The following is a 19,746-nucleotide window of genomic DNA, read 5'->3' as shown; positions in this document are numbered from 1 at the left end:
ACAGGCCTGCATCATTCTTGCCTTACCTCATCAGAGATGGTCTGAGTTAACTGGTACCCGATACTCACCTAAAGGTCTACTACATCTTCACAGTTGCTGATACCACACCTTTCAGAAGTCCTCAGATCCGTTTAACATAGTCTGACCTGATCATTTAAACAGTCTTTAAGGCACTGCTCAGACTCTCTTGAATAAAAATTCCTTGGTCTCTCAGATCGCTGCCTCTCTCCTGCTTCTCTGCCTGAGATGGATCTGGATGTACGAGGGGAAACAGGAAAGAGTTGAACTTGAGCAAGTGGTCCTCTGGCCTCCTATACCCAGGGCAATGTTTCTTTGCCCTGTTTGCTGCTTACATTGCTGGCAATCATGGCCCAGCTCTGTAGCTGGTATAACTCTAGGATCCCTCTCAGGCTAACAATAGCCTGAGTGGTGCCCTGTGGTAGAATACATTGCACTGTCTTCCCCTGGCATTATTTTTCTGAGTCTGCTTGTGATGCCGATCACACCTCTCCGATGTCTGTGTACTGAGCACATATGCAACAGAAACTGTTCCTGTAGTCTCTGCACCAAGGGCTTCCCCGGTGCACGTGAAAATGCCCCACATCTTGACCTCCAGGGTCAGACATTTTCCAGAAGTCTCTCTGATGCCTCTTTCAAAATATCTCTCCATTTAAAGTCTACATTTTCCTCCTATATCTAGTTCCAGGCTTACCAGTCCGTGCCCACGCTCAGCAAGAATGAGTGCATGATCGACTAATAATGTCTGCTCTGGATAGATGATAGGGGAGCCACCCCAGGAATAATTGTTAATTTCTTCTTCTTCAAATCCATCAATCCAAATTAATCTGCCCTCTTTATTTGTATCTATCAAAATCCTACTCGTATCTCAGAATTAGTTCAAGCTTTATTTCGTCTATGCAAGTCACCTAGGCTATAGTGGTCTTACCCTGCTCTGAATTAACATCATTTACCTGGTTACTTAATATTAACACTGGTTTATAAAGATTCACAGTAAATAGCACTTATTACTGATACTTGACGTGGCTTGAGGAAAGGTGGTATCAGTAACACAGAGCATGACTTGTTTTGAAGAAAATGTGAATGGTTAGCTCTAGAGATAGCTGGTGCTCTGGCCACCAGAAAAAAGGCCTAGCAGTGCTCTGAAGATACTGTCAGTGAACTCTTTTGGGGGAAAAAAAAAAGATATCAAAAATGGGATTGAGCCAAAACCGGTTTGGCTCAGTGGATAGAGCATCGGCCTGCGGACTGAAAGGTCCCAGGTTCGATTCCGGTCAAGGGCATGTAACTTGGTTGCGGGCACATCCCCAGTGGGAGGTGTGCAGGAGGCAGCTGGTCGATGTTTCTCTCTCATCGATGTTTCTGACTATCTATCACTCTTCCTTCCTCTCTGTAAAAAATCAATAAAATATATATAAAAAAAAAAAATGGGATTGGAACAAAAAACGAATTATTTTTGCTTAAAGAAGAGAGTACTGCCCTAGCCAGTTTGGCTCAGTGGACAGAGCAATGGCCTGCAGACCAAAGGGTCCCGAGTTCGATTCCAAGGGCACATACCTTGATTGCAGGCTCCCCCTCCCCGCCCGAGCCCTCGAGGCTTGTGCAGGAGGCAACCAATCAATGTTCTTCTCTCACATCGATATATCTCTGTCTTTCCCTCTCTTCCACTCTCCCTAAAAAAAGCAAATATGAGATATTGGTGGAAATAAGCATCAGTGGAAAAATATCCTCGGGTGAGGATTAAAATACATACATACATACATAATAAACTTTCTCTTATAATTTGAAAAAAAAAGGAAAGATTATTTTTAAAAAAGAGAAGAGCCCAGCTGGTGTGGCTCTGTGGTTGAGCGTCGACCTATGAACTAGGAGGTGGTGGTCCGATTCCCAATCAGGGCACATGCCTGGGTTGCAGGCTCGATCCGAAGTCGGGTGTGTACAGGAGGCCGCCAATCAATGATTCTCTCTCATCATTGATGTTTCTATCTTTCTCTCCCTCTTCCTCCTTCTCTGAAATTAATAAAAAGTTGTTGTGTTTTTTTAAAGAGAGCATTAAGTCTGGTCACTATTCCTCAACAGTAACAGAAGCATGAGCTCACTTACTATGATTTTCCACCCTGTTCTATGATGCCACTCCCCACATTGCACTGTAGCTGACTATATATAGCCTGAGTCCCTTTTCTCAACAAATCAGTGACCCTTTGTGGAAAAAGGGTCTTCCTGCTCTATCATACAGGAAGATAAAGTAGTTTGCCAAGGAACTGAAATTCTTCCTCCAATTGAGGAATCACAATAACATTTTCTTGACTTTGCCAATCACACAATGGGATGTTCACTAATACACAACCACTCCCATTAAAATGTAAACTCCATGGAGCAAGGACATTGTCTAGTGTTTTCCTCACTGTATTGCCAGCGCCTGATCCAGTAGGTGACTGATATATATTTTACTAATGAATCGTTAATACTCAATAAATAGTAGATGAAGACAATACACAGAAAAGGCTAATGTTTACTAGTATATCCTACCATGTCTCTTTTGAGAGAGGTAATCTTCATTTCAGATTCGTCTTTTCCTATTGCACCTGTTGTGCTGTGAGGAGGAAGTTAAAAAAATGATCAAAATGAATCATAAACATAAAAGGACTCACACATAAAAGCTAGAAGAAAACACAGGAGAAAACCTTTGTCACTTTGGTGTAAGCAAATATTTCTTATGTAGGGCACAAAAAGCAATAGCCATACAAGAAAGAAGGAAAAAATTGGATTTCACAAAAATTTAAAACTTATGCTCTTCAAAAGACACCATAAAGAAAATAAAAAGGCAATATAGAAGAAGCCACGATGAGACTGAAATACTCACTTTTTAAAAATCATTAAAAATAAAAAGCCAAGCCATAGACTGGGAAGAAATATTTTTTAATATATTTTTTATTCCTCCCCAACCCCTTTCCTTTCTCAATCCACATCATCAAAGGTCTGTTATCAATTTGGTGTGTTTTCTTCAAATATCTATACATCTCATTCTTGGTTTTTTTTTTAATGTATGTGTACTACAAATAGGATTATATAAAACATTGTTATGCAACTTTTTTAATGAGATCTGATCTATTTTTTTCTAGTCTTCTATTTCTTTTGTATCTTCTCATCATCCCTGATTAAAACTGTACACATAAAAATTCTGCCAAAGTTGGAGTCTAGCGGTAGGGTGGGACTCACTATTATATGGCCCATTAATTACCCATAATAGGATGGATTTGGGCTCAGCTTAGCTGAACAATGAAGATCCTAAAGAATGTTAACAATGTGTCAGGCTGAAAAGTTCTTTTCAGCAATATGGAGAAGGTTCTTAAGCAGGGAAATCTCATGATGAAGACAATGTTTCATGAAGAATAACATGGCAACAGTGTATATGATATAGACCAGAAGGAGGAGAGATTGGATAACAGGGAGACTAGCTCAGTGATGAATAGGAAATAGTAGAGCTGAACAAATAAAATTCTGGACTATAGTTGTGGCCAGTGAAATGGAGAGAAACTTTTACTGAATTATAAGAAGGTAGACTAGTAGAGGGAGGAAAAAACAACAAATAATTGGAATTTAAAAAGCTGGATTTGAATTCCAACTGTGAAATTTATTAGCTATGTGACCTTTTGGCAAGGCACTTCTCTGCTCCATATCTCAGTTTGCCTGTCAATAAAATGAAGAACTTGGAATACTGTGGCCTCTAAGATTATTTTTCAGAACTCTATTTTTTTTTTCCTGGAAAAAACTTTTCAAAGCAAGATTGTTCTTACAGAAGCATGGCTAACCGGCTAATAGCGCCAGCTATCCTTAATTTCACCTCTCAGCCGCCCTTGAGGCATTCTTGAGGAATCGCCAGAGGACTACATTTGATAAATCTCTAAAGACTCCACTCTCAGCTCTAATATTCAATGACTCAAGGGGGTCAAATTAGCAAAGAGAGGTACCCAGGAAAATAGTAATGACTTTAATACCTGCCACAAAATCATATAATAGAAAGGGTGAACTGACTTCCAATAAATTTGCCTGCTTCCCTTTATAGACCAAACTCAAATTAATGTCCAAAATCTCGTCCAAACCTTGTGCAAATGATAATCTAACCTCTATATAAACAATTCAGTCACAAATAATTCATTGCCTAACATCAGCTCATTCCAATTTGAGGTCCTCTAACTAAAATGTTCTTCCTTATTAAGCCAAATTCTGTCCCCCATCACTATCATCTGAAATAAAGGTCTGTATTCCACCTCTTGAACCAAACCAAATAAATCTAACCCCTTCCACAGGACAGTCTTTCAACTGTTTGAAAAGAGCTATCAAGTCTGCCTTATCAACCTCGATTCTCTCTTGCTCTGACCTGCTATGCATGGTCCACGGAGGTGGCCTACTCTGGTTTTGGATCAATTCAACAGTTTCTAAGCATCTAAATGCAAGTAGATTTTCATTTACTTGTGGATTTAACCAGTTAACTGCCACAATATTTTGAATTTAACTTAAAAAAGTCTGCCGCTTGCATCTATAGACGCTTATGACGTACGCTTATGACATATTAAATAATCTTCCTTTAAATGTCTAGTTTCGTAATGAAGAGTAAATAGAACCCAAATCCATTATACGTTGACTATTCTTTTCTTGCTAAACATACACTGCTCCCAGTGTATCAGAAATAGATTGCTAAATCTTTGACCCAAAGCAAATTGTAAAAACATCTAGCCAGGAATACAAAGAGATCCAAGACTCAAGGTCCAATGAAGCAAGTATAAGTGACTCTACAGCTCATAATCTTATCAACTTTCAGGGGAATATAATTCTCACCAGTACAAAACTCAATTATCATCCAGGTAACATGGACTATCAATGTGAAAAAGCTTCATTCACCTTCTTTTTATTGTCTAAAGTTTTACATATGTCTTCTTTTTCCCCAATTGACCCCCCCACCCCCCAGCCATTCCCACCCCGGGCAAGTCCCCACCACCCCAGTGTCTGTGTCCATTGGTTATGCTAATATGCATGCATACAAGTCCTTTGGTTGCTCTCTAACCCCACCCCTCCCCTACCATTTGTCTCTGGATCTACTCTTGTTCATCAAATTATGTTGATCATTATATCCCACATATGAGTGAGATCATGTGATATTTATCTTTCATTCACCTTTCTTCATCCCATTCATTCCATATTCCACTACTAGGTCTGCAAAATCAGGGTTTGTGACTTGGGCCTAGGTATCTGCCATACTGTGTAGTTGGAGAATGGGGAGTAGGAAGTATGACCGAGTCCCTACGGTGAAAGCAAGCGGGAATGGCCACAGTCTGATTCCTTGTGGGAGGGCTGCACTTTTACGGTTTCCTGTGCTCCAGTTGTCCGGGTAACCTGAGGCCTCCCTATTTGTGTTGGCATCATGAGGCCAAGAGCGGAAGCAAAGCTGGAGCACCAGGAAGACCTGCAGGAAAAAAATGTGGGTAATGTAGCAGTTATACCACAGGAGGGTCAAGCCCAGGGCATAAGAATTACCTGTTTGGGAAGGGCCTGGGGGTACTGTCTTGTAAAAATTTTATTTCCAGATTCCACTTCCAGAATTTCTGATTCAGTAGGCCTCGGATGAGATCAGGAACCTGCAATTTTAAGAGGCTCCCTCCTACCAAGTAGACAAAGACCACACTTTTAAAAATCTAGGCTAAGCAAACAAATCACAAATTGGGAAGAAAAAGTATAACCATTTATCAACTTCAGAAAGGTGATATTCTAGAACAGTAGTTCTCAACAAGAGGTGAGAGGGGGGAAATGTTGCCCTCCAGGGCACATCTGGCAATGTCTGGAGATACTTTGGGTTGTCACAATGAAGAAGGTACCTCTGATGTCTAGTGGGTAGAGGCTGGGGTGCTGCTAAACATCCTGCAGTGCACAGGATAGTCTCTCCTCCCCAACAAAAGATTATCCAGCCCACAACATTATGCCGTGGTTGAGAGGATATTCTGCCCCTCAATCCCATCACCCCCAATCCACAGAGATCAATGCTACATGCAGTTTTATGTCGCAGTACAGAGACTTATGAGAGATCCCCTGGAAAAAATGAGAACCCAAAAATGATTTTTAAAAAATAGTGAACATTATTAAAAATATGGACAAGGAGGAGATGAGAAGAACAGACAGTAAAGGGAGGGATGCATGGACAACAATGGTGAGCAGAGAAGGGAATCAAGGGAAGGAGGACAATGGGTGACAGCAGTGGGAAATGAATGCTGCTCCCCCGGTGGAGGCAGCCTATACAATGTAGAAGACTGGTCAAGAGGTGATAAGCTTATTAAAAATAATATATAAACAAAATAATTTTAAAAGACAAGTAGATAAAGGAACTGTGAAGAAGTAGCTTTAGGACCTGTTAAGCATAGATCTGGAATGAAAAGATGTTAGAGAAACTTCTGCAAAAGAATGCGAAGACTGTTCAGCAATGATAAGAAAAGAAAATGAGAGGACTTCTAGAAGGAGATCAAGAATTATGTGAGAGGGAAAAAAAAGAAGTTATTTACCGCATGACCTTCTAGCCACAATCACCCCCAAGAAAGACGAGTAAGTTCCCTGGATTTACTGAGATAATAAAAGGGAAGAGGCGCTGGAGAAACACCTAAGGGCTCTCCTCGAAAGAGAAGAGGACAGACGGGTGCTCACAGAGAATGGAGGAGTAAGGTTCAAAGAGGAGAGAAGTTGTTTGTGAGAAAAAAGAGACAAGAGAAGGGAGGGATTTGGCAGCCATTATAGAGAGAAACTTTAGGGGCTCTTTCTTTTAGGGAAAGAGAGAGATTGAATAAGGAATTTTTAAAATTTTGCTTTGAGTTATGGAAAATGATGTAAAACCTTCATCTTTTACCCCTCCTAAGAAAGCATCAATAAAAAACTGACACTGTCGCCCGTTGGCATGGCTCAGGGGTTGAACGTCGACCTGTGAACCAGGCGGTCACAGTTCAATTCCTGATCAGGGCACATGCCTGTGTTGCAGGCTCCATCCCTAGCTGGGAGTGCAGGAGGCAGCCAATCCATGCTTCTCTCTTATCACTGATGTTTCTCTCTCTCTCTCTCTCCCTCTCCCTTCCTCTCTGAAATCAATAAAAATATATATATTTTTAAAAACTGATACTATCAGGACTCTAGAGGTTAGGTCTGTGTTTTTTTCTAGGTTGTGACAACATGTAAGACTGGCCTCCAAACAGAACAAGAGCCCAGTTGTGCGTGTTTGCCCTGTTTGAGGTGACCGTAAGGTTTTTTGGGACAGCTAAAAGACAGCCCTGTGACAAAGTACTAAGTTCCAGAGTTTTCAGAGCTGGCTAACACAAGAGTCACTCACCTCATCTGGCTATTTAAATTTAAATAACTAAAATTAAGTAAAATTAGAATTCTGTTTCGTAGTCACCTCACGCTAGCCACATTTCCAAGGGGCTGGTGGCTAATGATTAGACAGGACAGGCAGGGAACATTTCCATCAGTGCAGAAAATTCTACTGGACATGCTGGAGGGGGGAAAACACAGACAAAAAACAAATCCTTTTCAAATCTTTAAAGAGTTGCCACACCGAAAAGAAAGACTTCTATATTGTTTTAAAAAGCAAAACTAAGGGAAAATATGAGATAACTAAAGCTAGATAGCAGTAGAACTGGCAGCCCCCACTGCAGGAGGAAGTAACGCATTCCTTTCAGTGGAGACAATCAAGCAAAACCTACTTGGTCATCTTTCAGCGATAGGAACTAGATGCATTCTGCCTATTTAGTTTGAGTCTATAATTTTAAGAAAACAGCAATTTATAAATGAGATAAAAGTGAGTCTCATAAATGGAATTTTAAAAGTCACTACTGCAATCAGCAGACTGTGGAGAAGACAGGCAAAATAAAAGCAAATTGGAAATTCAGTTAAATTAGGGGGCGGTTAATTATGAGTGCAAGCAGAAAAAAAAAAAACACAGAAAAATTTGGTGAGAATGGTTCCAGTGGTAAGAGGTGGGGTAGGAAAACTTCAATATGGGTTATTAATAGTAACGTAACTATAGTCAAAATCCAAACTACAACCATAGCATCTTTTATATTCTCTGCCAGAGAGAACACCGGGCTGTTTGGGTACAGCAACTGTATGTTCTTGAAACTCTGGCCCCTCCATCCCTTCCAGCTACCATTCATCACAGCCTTACAAGTCTCTCTCGGCTCCTGAAACACAGCCTCTTTCATGAAGTCTCTTCATCTTCACAGGAATGACTCTCCTCTCATCCTTCTCCAGTCTGAATACAGAACGCCAAACGGTGCTGGCTCTTAAACTTCTGTCCTAGCTATAAACTTACCCATCCTCATCTTTCACCCTAAAATATATTTGATCTGATTATAATGTAATATACTAAACACATATTCATATTCTTTTTTTTTTTTTTAAATAGAGTCTCTGGAGATTGGCCCAGACACCACTATTTTTTTTTAATTGATTTGAGAGGGAGAGGAAGAGAAATACTCATCAGCTACCTTCTGCAGGACCCCCACTGGGGATCATGCGTGGACCAGGAATCACACCAGTGACCTCTTGGTGCACAGGATGACGCCCAACTGAGCCACACCAGCCAGGGCCATATTCATATACTTATGGTTCTATTATCTGTGCATTTTAGCCTGTGTGTGTACATGAGAACGTTTATTCATACACATGAAAACATCTATTATTGGCAAGCATTTAGGAATCTGACACTAAGATTATGAAGTTCATTATACAGTGCCCTGCCCAACATCAGGCTTCAGTTGATTTTATAATAATGGCCATGCTTCTGGATGCAGAATGTGGGAAAAAGAGACTGAAGTAGATGTGAATTTGAAAACTTTTTTCTTATAGGAAAAATAGGAAACATAAGCATCTTTTGCAATAGCTAGAAGACTGTTTAATCACAAAGGGAAGGCCAAAGCCTTGGTGAAAGCAAGCATGACAGAATTTACAAACAATCCAGAATAAGAAAAAAGTGATAGAAGAGCAAAAAAGATAGAAGTGGATCATGCAGAATAAATAAAGCATTACCTTTTAAAAATCGGAAGTCTTCCCAAAGAGAAAGGAGAGAAAAAGAGTTCAACAAGAGAGTGTTAAAGCTGGAAAAGAGCCAGAAAGGGCTGTAGCTTAAAAAAAATTCACTGAAGAAGCGGTGGTGTATGTTGGCAAAGAGAAGTGTAGAGCTGAGGGGAGGGAGAATTTATAGTAGAGGAAGTTGGTGTGAAGTTTTCCTTAAAAGATGCCCAGCAGAGCAAAGAAGGAATGAAGGCAAAGGCCACTGGGAATAAGGTAGGGCTGGAGCTGAAACAGCACAGGAGAAAGCAACTGGGCTCAAAGTGGGATTTTTTTTTTTTAATTAATTGACCCAGATTTTCTTGTTTGGGGCCAAAGGCAACTGCAGGGTTTAAGAATCTTAAAAATAAATTATAAAGATCCTAATCCTTATAATTGCCATTGGCCCAAGATAAAGACCATAATAGAATTATAAAGACCATAATAGAATTAGAATGAGTTTCTGAGACAAATACCAAATACCATTTTAGAACTGGTTTTAGAAGAGAAATTAGACTTTATAGCTATGCTGTAGAAATACTGTCATGAATAAGACTGCTTTAGGTCCTAGTTGCTTTGGCTCAGTGCATAGAGCACAGCCTAGGGATGGACGGGTCCCGGGTTCGATTCCAGTCAAGGGCACGTGCCTGGTTGTGGTCTTGATCCCCCGTAGAGGGCATGCAGGAGGCAGCCAATTAATGATTCTCATCATTGATGTTTCTCTCTCTCTCCCTGCTCCCTTCCTATTTGAAATCAATAAAAATATATATATATTTTTAAAAACTGCTTTAGCTTTCTCTCTTTATCAGTCACTGGGTAAATATAGAAACTTTGTAGCTACATACAAAGACATAAAAGATAGTATGTAACCTAACATATATGGTAAAGCTGAGTTACTTGTCTGTACACTGCAGCCCAGTGCCTCCATCCCAAGAAATGTTTTACTTGGTTCAGGATACATAGGGCAGGTTAAAGGACTGAACAGAAAAAAAAATTAAGGTTAAAAATAAAGACTATAATATGAGAGAGAGGAAAACTAGAAGGGCTATGCTACTTGATATAGAAAATGGAGACATTAAAGACATGGAATTCAGTCAAATCAGCGAGGGGGAAATGGAGGCAAGACAAAGGAAGACTCAACACTATATAACATCTTGATAGCTTCACTTTGGATTTCAAATCAAATACTGAGTCAAATTTTTCAATTATTAAAAAAAGTCAACAGATTTAAGTTGTTTGATAAATATAGTCATGTAATTTAAAATAACTAAAAAGTTGCAAATCAATGTCCTTTTTTTTTTTTTTTAGGAAGACTTAATGGCAGGCAATAAAGCTAGATACAAATAACCTTGCCTTTAAGCCACTCACTAATCTTCCTACTCAGAGAACAAAACCAAATTCCTCACACCTGCATTCAAAGCCTTTAATGAGCTGGGCTGGCCTGGCTCAGAGGTTGAGCCTATGAACCAGGAGGTCACCATTGGATTCCTGGTAGGTGCACATGCTGATCAGTGATTCTCTCTCATCATTGATGTTCCCATCTCTCTCTCCCTCTCTGAAATCAATAAAAGTGTGTGTGTGTGTGTGTGTGTGTGTGTGTGTTGGTGTGTGTGTGTGTGTTGGTGTGTGTATACATTTTTTAAGCCTTTAATGACATAGCCACAACTGTACCCAAATAACCTTAACTCCCCTACTCCCTAAACCTACTCTTCACTCTCCCAGTGCACAGGCCTCCTGACCAATCTTCTCTCTCTAGGGGTTGGCCATCCCCACCTGCCTACCTGACATGGCAGTCTCCTTCCACCTACAGGCTCTGGCTGGCCAAGGCCTACACTGGCGAGGTGTCATCCTGCAGCTCGCCCGTCCTCATTGCGTCTCCGCAGCCCTGCAACCCTCCCTACCTTTCTGGGCCTCCCGGACTCGGATTCTCCCTTTCCCTCCCCACGCGAGGGCCTTCTCCCTTTTCCAGGACGTTCTCCCAGGGGCTCGCTCCTGCCTGCCTCCACTCAGGCACAAGCTCTGCACTCGGCCTCTGTTAGGACTTTCCCACCTGGGGCGAAAGCAGAACCTGGACATTCAGCACCCCCTCCCTACTCCCCAACTCTCTCAGTGCTTCCACCACCCTCCCGGGGCTCCCCGCAGCCACCCCTCTGGAACTCCGGTTCCCCAAATCTCCCCGCGGCCGCAGCCAATCCTTCCTATCCGGCCAAGGCGGTGGGGGTCAGCGGTGACTCACCGGAGGGCTGGCCGGCGGCTGGGGGGCCGGAATGCGCTCACTTCCTCACCGCGCGCACCTGCCCGGTGCTGCTGGAGCGCTGCCCGGCCGGGCCTCCGGCGGATGTTTTCTGTCCCCGCGCTGGCGGCGCGCGCCAAACGCCCTCGCGCCAACCGAGGCGCCCCCTCAACTGGCATCTCCGAGGCCGCAGGAATCACGGGGTTGAGCACTAATTACTAACACTCCTACACACATACACACACACACCCTCAGAAGCTAGGCCTCTAGCCCCAAGAACCTACACAGATGGGCACGCACACACACCCCAACAGACATGCAAATGGATTCAACCAACACCTCCCCCGCCACTCCCCAACTCTGGGAGAGGGATCTTGGCCCAGCCTCAACCTTTCTTCCCAGAAGCCCCCTACTCCTACCTCATCTTCATTACAGACAGTTCTCACTTCTGTCCCCATGACCACCGCCACCCCCCCCCCGCCCCCATCAATGCCAATTTCCTTGGGGGCCCCCTTCGCCTTCCAGCATCACCGCCACCACCTGCATGCTCTCTAGCTCTCCACTAGCGCAGCCCTATTAGGCTGGCTCCAGGCTGCAAGAGCAGAAGGTAGCCTATGGCCCAGACTTCAGGTGTCAGCTAGTGCCCCTCCCGCAGAAAGGCAGCAGCAGAGCTCTTGACCACTGACCAGGCTGCTGGGCCCTTGTGGGAGACAGGCCTTCCAATCCACCTGCTCCAGCCCAGGGAGCAGTGCAAGGCCATGCCTCCCACACGTCAGCTTACATCAGGGCACCCTGCTTCAACCATGAAGTTCCTTCTCTCCCTTGGCACTCCTCAACAGTGGACAGGCTATCAGCCCTGATGAAGGTGAATGTGTGGTACAGTCTGCATCTCCTTCCACCTAAGCTGTCTCCTTGGAAGAAGACAGAGGGAGTTTGAGGTGGACTGATGAGTTGCTTCTGAATAGTGAAGAGGTGAGAGACAGGGTAACCTTCTACAAGTCAGCCAGAGTAGTTGTATCTGACCCACTGGGTGACGGGGAGTCTCGGAGTAAATGGGACTGGAGACCTGGGTGGAAAAATAAAATACATGCCAAAGTGACTGGCCCTGTAGGTAGGAGGGGAATACCTGGAATAGGAGCCTGTGGCGTGTAGAAAAATGAAAGAAATCTAGTTTAGCCAGAGGACATTAGTACCAAAGAGATAGCCAGCATTAGAGTGATCAGAAAGGAGAACGTGAGAGTCTGCATGAGTGAGGATGGGAAGAAATGGATCAAAATCCATAAGAAAAAGCAGGAGTACTAAGGAAGCTGGTGGGATAAGAAAATCTCTCTTCCCGGGGTAGAAGTGAAGGTACTGGCCCAGGGAAATCAGTTTTATCAGCAACACTGGTGCTCAAACCAAACACTTAGAATTTCAAAGATACAAAGACCAAAACCAAAATGCTCCTGGAGGTAGTTTTTTAAGGAGGTGGTAGGGATGACATGGAGCACGAGTGTGAGAGGGACACAAATCTATGGCGCTAGCAGAAGCTCAATGTCATTTAGAGGAGTATCTACCCATTTTGTCTCTGAGCTATAGCGCCAACCTCAGTAGCTAATATTTTCTGAGGGCTATGTGCTGGGGACAGATAACATGCATTATCCCATTTAATATTCTTAGCAACCCTATGAGTAGTACTATCCCAATTTATAGATAAGGAAACAGGTTTAGAGAGGTGAAGTAACTTGCCAAAAGTCACATAGTTCTTAAGTGGAGTCAGGATTTGAATCCAAGTAGTCTGACTCTGCAACCTTTGCTCTTAACCACCCATCTTGGGTTCTCCACAACCTGCAGGAAACCCAAAAGAGGATGTCAAGGGATGAATTCCTAAGTCCTCCATAACATACAGGAGAGAGGGGCACCTCTGGGAAACTGGGGTGGCTCATACGATAGAGCATTTGGAGGATATGTTCCTCTGAAAGAACCACCCCAGTCGGGGAGACCGTGTATCTGCTGTATGTTTGGGTGATGAACAATGGAGAACCCATCTCTGGATGCCTGTGGAAAAGAGACAACCTACCTCCTGACCCCCCTCTCTGAGGGGCAGCCATGTCTCTAGGGTACTTCAGGGAGACCCTGCCCTAGGGTCTGAGAGAAACGTTCTCCACTCCAGGTGCCTGTTTGCTCTCCTGGAGCCTCTGGCCGTCGCACCCTACAGCAGCTCCCCGGTTTGGCTGGGGCACAGGATTAGCCATCCCCAGGAAATGCCTCCCTCCGGTCCAGGCAGGGATCCCAGCATAGCCACCCTGGAGAGAGTGTGTGTGGTATTGTGGGCTGGGGTGGGAGATGGTGGAATGCTTCCTTCTCTCCAGGTCAGAGAAGAGATCTGGGGACCACCTGGGGGCCCTCACCCCTCCCACCTCCTTGTTGGGGGAGTGCCCAGTCCAGTGCCCCTTCCATGGCCACCTCCCTCCCCCTAGCTGTGCAGGGGCATGAATCAGCTCTCACAGCTTGTTAAAGCTGGACCTCTTGTTTTCATGCCCTCACCCCAGGAAACAGAGTTACAGCTTTTCCAGCTCTACTCAGCAGGGGGCCAGGGTCCTCACTTTATAAACATCTCCAAGCCTGTGAGAGCAGAGGGCACGGAGATGGTGTGAGACAGGAGCCCAGGGGAAAAGACAGACACTAAGACTCAAGGAGAGAAACAAAGAAAAGCCAAGGAGACAAGACCGGAGTAGCCTGACCAGAAGCCAAGAGAGTCCAAAAGGGCTGTGCTCCAGGAATGGCCCTAAGGATGCTCTGGACTGGACAGGCTAAGGGGATCCTGCGAGGCTGGGGGATCATCTGCTTGGTGGTATCTCTGCTCCTTCAGCACCCAGGAGTCCACAGCAAATGCTACTTCCAAGCTCAAGGTAACGCTGGGTGAGGCATTAGGAAAGGAAAAGGAGAAGAGGGCATTCACTGGTTGGAGGGGGGCTTAGAGATGATCCGGGGTCACTCAGAAATAGGAAAGACTAAATATGGGAAGAGTGTGCCCTTAGCTCTCTCCTACTCCAGGATGATTCTATCTGCCGCCACCGCTCCCCTATACACTAACATTTCCTGTTCTTCCCTAGCCCCCTGCCACTATGAAGGGAAATATTTTACCCTGGGTGAGTCTTGGCTCCGCAAGGACTGTTTCCACTGCACCTGTCTGCATCCTGTCGGTGTGGGCTGCTGTGACACGTGAGTGACCAAAAATGGCCAGAGAGAATGGCTCTGATGGGAGAGATGGCCAGGGCATGACTAGATTTGTCATGTTAGAGTGAACAGAATAGCAGTATGAGGCTGGCTGAACCTGAAGGTAACAAGAGTGTGAGAGAGAAAGCTTCAGGCTACAAAGTGAGGGAGGTAGGGGTGGATCTACTAGAAGGAAAATATTGCTGCTATGAAATGAAAAAGAATCCAACTATGGTAGGTGAGAATTTAGTTAGAGGGACCAAAGGGGCACTAAGGGAAGATCTGGAAGGACTGCTGGGAGAAAGGGGATGTGGGGAGGGAAAGGTGGCCCTTCACTGTGCTGACTCCTTCCCCATTCTTTGGGTCCCCAGGTCCCAGCATCCCATCGACTTCCCTGCTGAGTGTGAGGTACGACAGGAGGCAGGAACCTGCCAATTCTCCCTGGTACAAAAATCTGACCCTCGGCTGCCCTGCAAAGGGGGAGGGCCTGACCCAGAGTGGGGCTCGGCTAATACCCCTGTTCCTGGGGCTCCTGCTCCCCATTCCGGCTAAACTCAACTGATCACCCTTCTGCTGACTGCCCACTGCTGCTGCCACTTCCAGGGAAACCACTAGCAGCTGCCAATTTATTCTGAATAAATAAATTAATGCTACAGCTGAAAGTCTCCTTCTCATTGTCCGTGCCACTGGGCCCCAGGTGGAAAAAAATGGGCCCTACTAGAGTCCAGGTGCTGAGTTCTCAGGATCCTGAAGAAAGTAGTGCTGCGGTGGGCCAGTTTCAGATGGTTATGGTGCTGGTACTGGGGCCTGGGGCTGCATATGAAGCCAAGGTCGGGCTTGTGGGCAGCACCTTGATGGGGAGGTCCCAGCTGAAGGTGTCTACAGGCACTTGTTCAGGCCCTGTCCAGGTGACAGGCTCAGGCTGTTCCATAGGAGGTAGGAGCACCAAACCTGGTTCTCGGGATGTTACAAATTCAAAATGCAATCGCCACTTCAGGGACACTGGAAAAAAGACATAGACAGAGGCATTAAAAGCTAGAATTAAAAGCCAATGACAGGGTATGGTTAGCAAATTAGCAAAAACCTGTATTTGGGAGGAGGGGGAGAAAGCACAGGACAGGGAGCTAGGATCAAGGGTTGTTTTTTTTTTGAAGTAATCTAGTGTGTTAACCAGAACGTGACAATAAGGACAGCAATGTCAAGAATCTAATAGCCCAAATGTGAGACAGTCAAGATTTGATAGCCTAAAGCAGTGGTCGGCAAACTGCGGCTTGCGAGCCGCAGTTTGCCGCTCTGTTACAGACTAATGAGTTTGCCGACCACTGGGATAGGGGCTTAATCACAAGGAACAACAATAGCCTGTAATTATTGGAATTGAGAGTATAGATCAGTGGTTGGCAAACTCATTAGTCAACAGAGCCGCATGTGGCTCGCGAGCCGCAGTTTGCCGACCACTGGCCTAAAGGGGCTAGGCCCAGGCATCCTCAAACTGCGGCCCGCCGCCGAGGACATTTATCCGGCCCGCCAGGTGCTGCTGCCTGTCCTGCTTAGCAGCCGACTCGTCCCGAGCCCACAGTGCGCATAGGAATTTGTTCATAGTTGTTCTTTTTTAACTATAGTCCGGCCCTCCAACAGTCTGAGGGACAGTGAACTGGCCCCCTGTTTAAAAAGTTTGAGGACCCCTGGCTAGGGAATCAGCGATCAGTAATCACAGGTCCTTGTGAGAATGGGTAGGGAAGGAGAGCTCCAAAGCTGTTAAGCATTAAGGGGTCAGTGCTTCTAGGAAACAGGTTGAAGAGCTAATAGAGTGTTAAGGGTCAGAAATTGGATGCAGGGTATGTCTGAGTGTTAGGAATCAGGATCCATTACATTGTACCTAAGAACAGTATTCTGCTCTCTCTCCCCACCTCCGATAATGGTCAGGGTCTCACCAATGGCGGTGCAGAAGCCTGGGGTGGAGCTGAGAGGGATGGGGAGGGAGAAGCTGGTTCTGGTTGTATGTAGGCAGGACTCCTGGTGCCGGGCATGAGTCACATGGGACACAGAGGGGGCACCCCCTGCCCCGCGGCGTCGCTGGTACTCAGGCTGTACACGCTCCTCGGTCTGCAAACTTACTGAAAACTGGGAGCAAGAAAAGTGTGTGCTAGCAGGTATTGGGAACTGCCGACTCCAGGTGAAAGGGCAGCCCAACCTCAACTTGCTTTACCAGAGACCCCACTATCCCCTTATACATACCACCCCTCTTTATGCAGGCCCTTCTGCTACCCTAGCCCTTTAGGCCCAGTGTCCCATAAGCCCCTCTCCCTTCTCACCTGCAAACAAGCTACAGTTCCTTCCCCTAAGTTTAAGGTTCCCACCACGTCCTCGCCAAGTCTGTATACAGATTTGAAGATGCCAAATGTCCCAACTTTTCCTCGGCCATCACTGATATTATATAGATCTGGGGAAACAGGACACTGTAAGCCTGGAGTCCACACTGGAGAATGTCTAGGACTTGGAGCCAGCAGCCAAAAGGTGGGGCTTTTCTTTATAATCTGGGTGAGATATCAGTGGATCCTAGAAGCATGTGGCAGTCAGGAGGACTTGCCCCTGAGACAGGAATACTATGAGGGGAGAAGGGGGTAGGACAGTGGTGAAAGGATTCTCACGGAGGCTGCGGCAGGATGTGGCAGCCATGAGGCGCTCCCCAGCCAGCTCAGCTAGCCATGTATCCTTCTTCCCACCTTCATCCTCCTCCAAGAATGGACTGGATGGGGCTACAGCCTCATCCTGGGGAAACCGGACATCCTGAAGGCCTAGAAAGAAAATGAGCAGAGAAGTAGTGCTGGCAGGGAACAGAGGTAAGAGTAGAAGTTGGGTTTTGGACTCCAACCTGAGAGGGCTGAAGGTAAGAGGAGACATGGCTGGGGTACACATCTAAACCTCTTCTCCAGAGCCCTCCTGCTACAACCCCCTCGCACCTTCCCCAAGACCAGGAAGCTTCCCTCCAGCCCCTCTCACAAGCTCTCTAAACCCCATTTCTGCTTTGGTGAGGCTCTTCCCTAGCCCTTCCCTCCAGGAACCCTTACTTACCAGTCAGCACAAGAACCCTCAGAGGGACCCTGAGTAAAGTGATGGGTGAGTTGACACGCTGGCAGCCAATGGTCAATTTGTAGACATACTTAACTGACTGACCTCGAAAGGAGGGTGGTCCCTCTATGGGTAGCACTTCGCTGTAGGAGTCTGGTTGGGAAGCAATAGTCAGGGCAGCCACAGGCAGCCAGAGAAGTCCTCCCTCCGGGAATCTCAGAAGGGGCGGGAGACAGTCACTTACATGATTTGGACTCCCCAGGGTCTAGCCTCAGGTCACAGAATAGGATTTTTGGTGGAGTGGAAAGGATACACTGACCCCTCTCACCTAAAAAAGATAAAGATTGCAGTTTAATGACCCCATTGTCCAGTACTGGAAGAGGCTAGCACATCAGGTGGGGGCAGTAAGCACTGCCACAAATGACAGCTCAACAGTAAGCTATCCTCTTTTCCTGTTGTGAGATAGCAACAGTCTTACATCCCCAAAGTAACAATTGCATCCTCCCATATCCCCAAGGCACGGAGACTATAATGACCCACTGGAATAAGTAAAACGTCACCCTTCGGAGACAATTACCCCATTCCCACCAAATGCCCCATCTCTAACCTCGGTGTGGTAGAAAGACAGTCTGGCTCTCAGGCTGAACATCTGGCTGATTGGAGTCTGGGGGAGGCAGTGCTACTCGACTCTCACTGGCATGGAACTGGCAGTGGATTTGTGCACTGGCCCAGGCCAGAGCCTCACTATGGGAGGAAGTAAGGGAGGCAATCAGCGGGGAGTTCCTGACCTCACCAAAACTCTCCCAAATGCCCTACTACACTGTCTAGAGACCAACATGGTTAGGTGCTGTCTTAGGGACAGGAAATCCAGGACCCCAAAAAGAAACCATTATTACCAGAAGGAAGCGGGGTGTGGGGAAGGCAGAAGAGGGCAAAGAGGGGATAAATGGTGGCAGAAGGAGTCTTGACTTTGGGTAGTGAGCACACTGTACAATATACAGATGATATTATAGAACTGTATACTTGAAACCTATATAATTTTATTAACCAATAAATTCAATAAAAAGAAAAAGAGACCACTAAACAGAGAAGTGTACTGTGGGTAAAGGGAATGGGGGAGGAGGGAGGACAGGAGAGTGGAGGGCTATGTCAACCCCATCTGTTAAACAGCCTCTGCTACAATGACAGCACAACGAGCAGGAAGGTGGTGGTGTAGCTACAGGACAACCTGAGCTCTGGCTTAGCACTGTAGATACCAGGCTTCCTCCCAGAGGACCACTTCTTCAGTGCCAGCATTCCCACCTGGATGCTGAAGTGGCGGTGGGGGGCAGAGGGTTGGTGACAGTCACCACACACTCCAGCGCCTCCCCCGCCAGAAACACAGGACCTCGGCTCAGCTCTGCCACTACTTCGATCATGTCAGCTCCTGAATCGGACCTAGGAGGAAACAAAGCGGGTCAGAAGTCAGTCCCATGGCAGGGAGGAGTGTCTGCGTGGAGCCTGGGGGTGAGGACGGAAAAGACCGGCGGCCAGCACCACGGTGTCGGAGGGAAGCGCCTGCCTTTGGGTGCGGGGAGACGGATGGGAGGTAGGGGCCAGCTGGCTCAGCGCTGCCCAGGCGGAGGGCGTCGCTCCGGGTCCCAGCTGCCCGCCCTTCTCTCAGTACCTGGTTAGTCCCCCGCCTCCCTAAACCCCCAGCCCCGCCTCTGCCCCCCTTTCCTCAAGGCTCCACGTCCCAGCCCCAGACCACGGACACCCGTCATCTGGCGCCCGCAGCCCAGGCACCTCGCCAGGTGGAAACCCGGGTCTCGGCGCACAGAGGCTCTCACCTGTCCGCCCCTCCCGTTCCGACCCCGTGAGTGACGGCGTCCGCGGTAGAGGCGGGACTTCCCTTCGGCCCCCTCCCGGGACCGAGCCCCTTCCTGCCGGAAGCGCCCGGCGGGCTGGACCGGAAGGGGTTCGTGTCCTGCCGCCGTGGGTCACCTTCCCACGGCCTGGCACCTGGGCGCGGGCGCTGTCCAGTTCCCGGCCGGCGGGACCCGGCGCCCAACCCGGGGGGACCTGGTGCCGCGGCCCGGGGACGAGGCGGAGGCTGCCGCGCGCGCCCAGGCCGGCCGGGGGCGGTGCCTCGCGGGCCGGCCCCTCCC

The 19,746-nt window shown here is 46.7% G+C and overlaps 2 protein-coding genes across 5 annotated transcripts; one reads left to right on the top strand and one right to left on the bottom strand.

The window, feature by feature from the left end:
* Positions 1-12,773: 12,773 nt before the first annotated feature.
* RGP1 (RGP1 homolog, RAB6A GEF complex partner 1) lies at positions 12,774-19,715 on the bottom strand. 4 transcript variants are annotated; one of them, XM_080669728.1, is made up of 9 exons: positions 19,429-19,715; positions 18,902-19,036; positions 18,207-18,343; positions 17,844-17,927; positions 17,603-17,752; positions 17,179-17,325; positions 16,843-16,970; positions 16,462-16,651; positions 12,774-15,532 (listed from the first exon to the last, which is right to left on the bottom strand). In XM_080669728.1, exons 2-9 carry the CDS (start codon positions 19,015-19,017, stop codon positions 15,309-15,311), a joined length of 1,176 nt encoding a protein of 391 aa, XP_080525854.1. In that variant the 5' UTR covers positions 19,018-19,036; positions 19,429-19,715; the 3' UTR covers positions 12,774-15,308. The 4 variants fall into 4 exon arrangements, with proteins under 4 accessions (XP_080525854.1, XP_080525855.1, XP_080525856.1 ...); XM_080669729.1 differs by having other exon boundaries at positions 14,762-15,532; positions 19,385-19,430; XM_080669730.1 differs by lacking the exon at positions 17,603-17,752 and having other exon boundaries at positions 14,762-15,532; positions 19,429-19,508.
* Positions 14,094-15,082, top strand: MSMP (microseminoprotein, prostate associated; the record flags this gene model as incomplete). Its single annotated transcript, XM_080669733.1, has 3 exons — positions 14,094-14,223; positions 14,428-14,536; positions 14,902-15,082. 3 exons carry the CDS (start codon positions 14,094-14,096, stop codon positions 15,080-15,082), a joined length of 420 nt encoding a protein of 139 aa, XP_080525859.1.
* Positions 19,716-19,746: the final 31 nt, after the last annotated feature.

The sequence above is a fragment of the Plecotus auritus genome, assembly GCF_963455305.1.
Source record: "Plecotus auritus genome assembly, chromosome: 5".
In the NCBI taxonomy this organism is placed as follows: domain Eukaryota; kingdom Metazoa; phylum Chordata; class Mammalia; order Chiroptera; family Vespertilionidae; genus Plecotus; species Plecotus auritus.
Note: the sequence above shows the minus strand (reverse complement) of the source record. Positions and strands in the feature narration are given on the sequence as shown.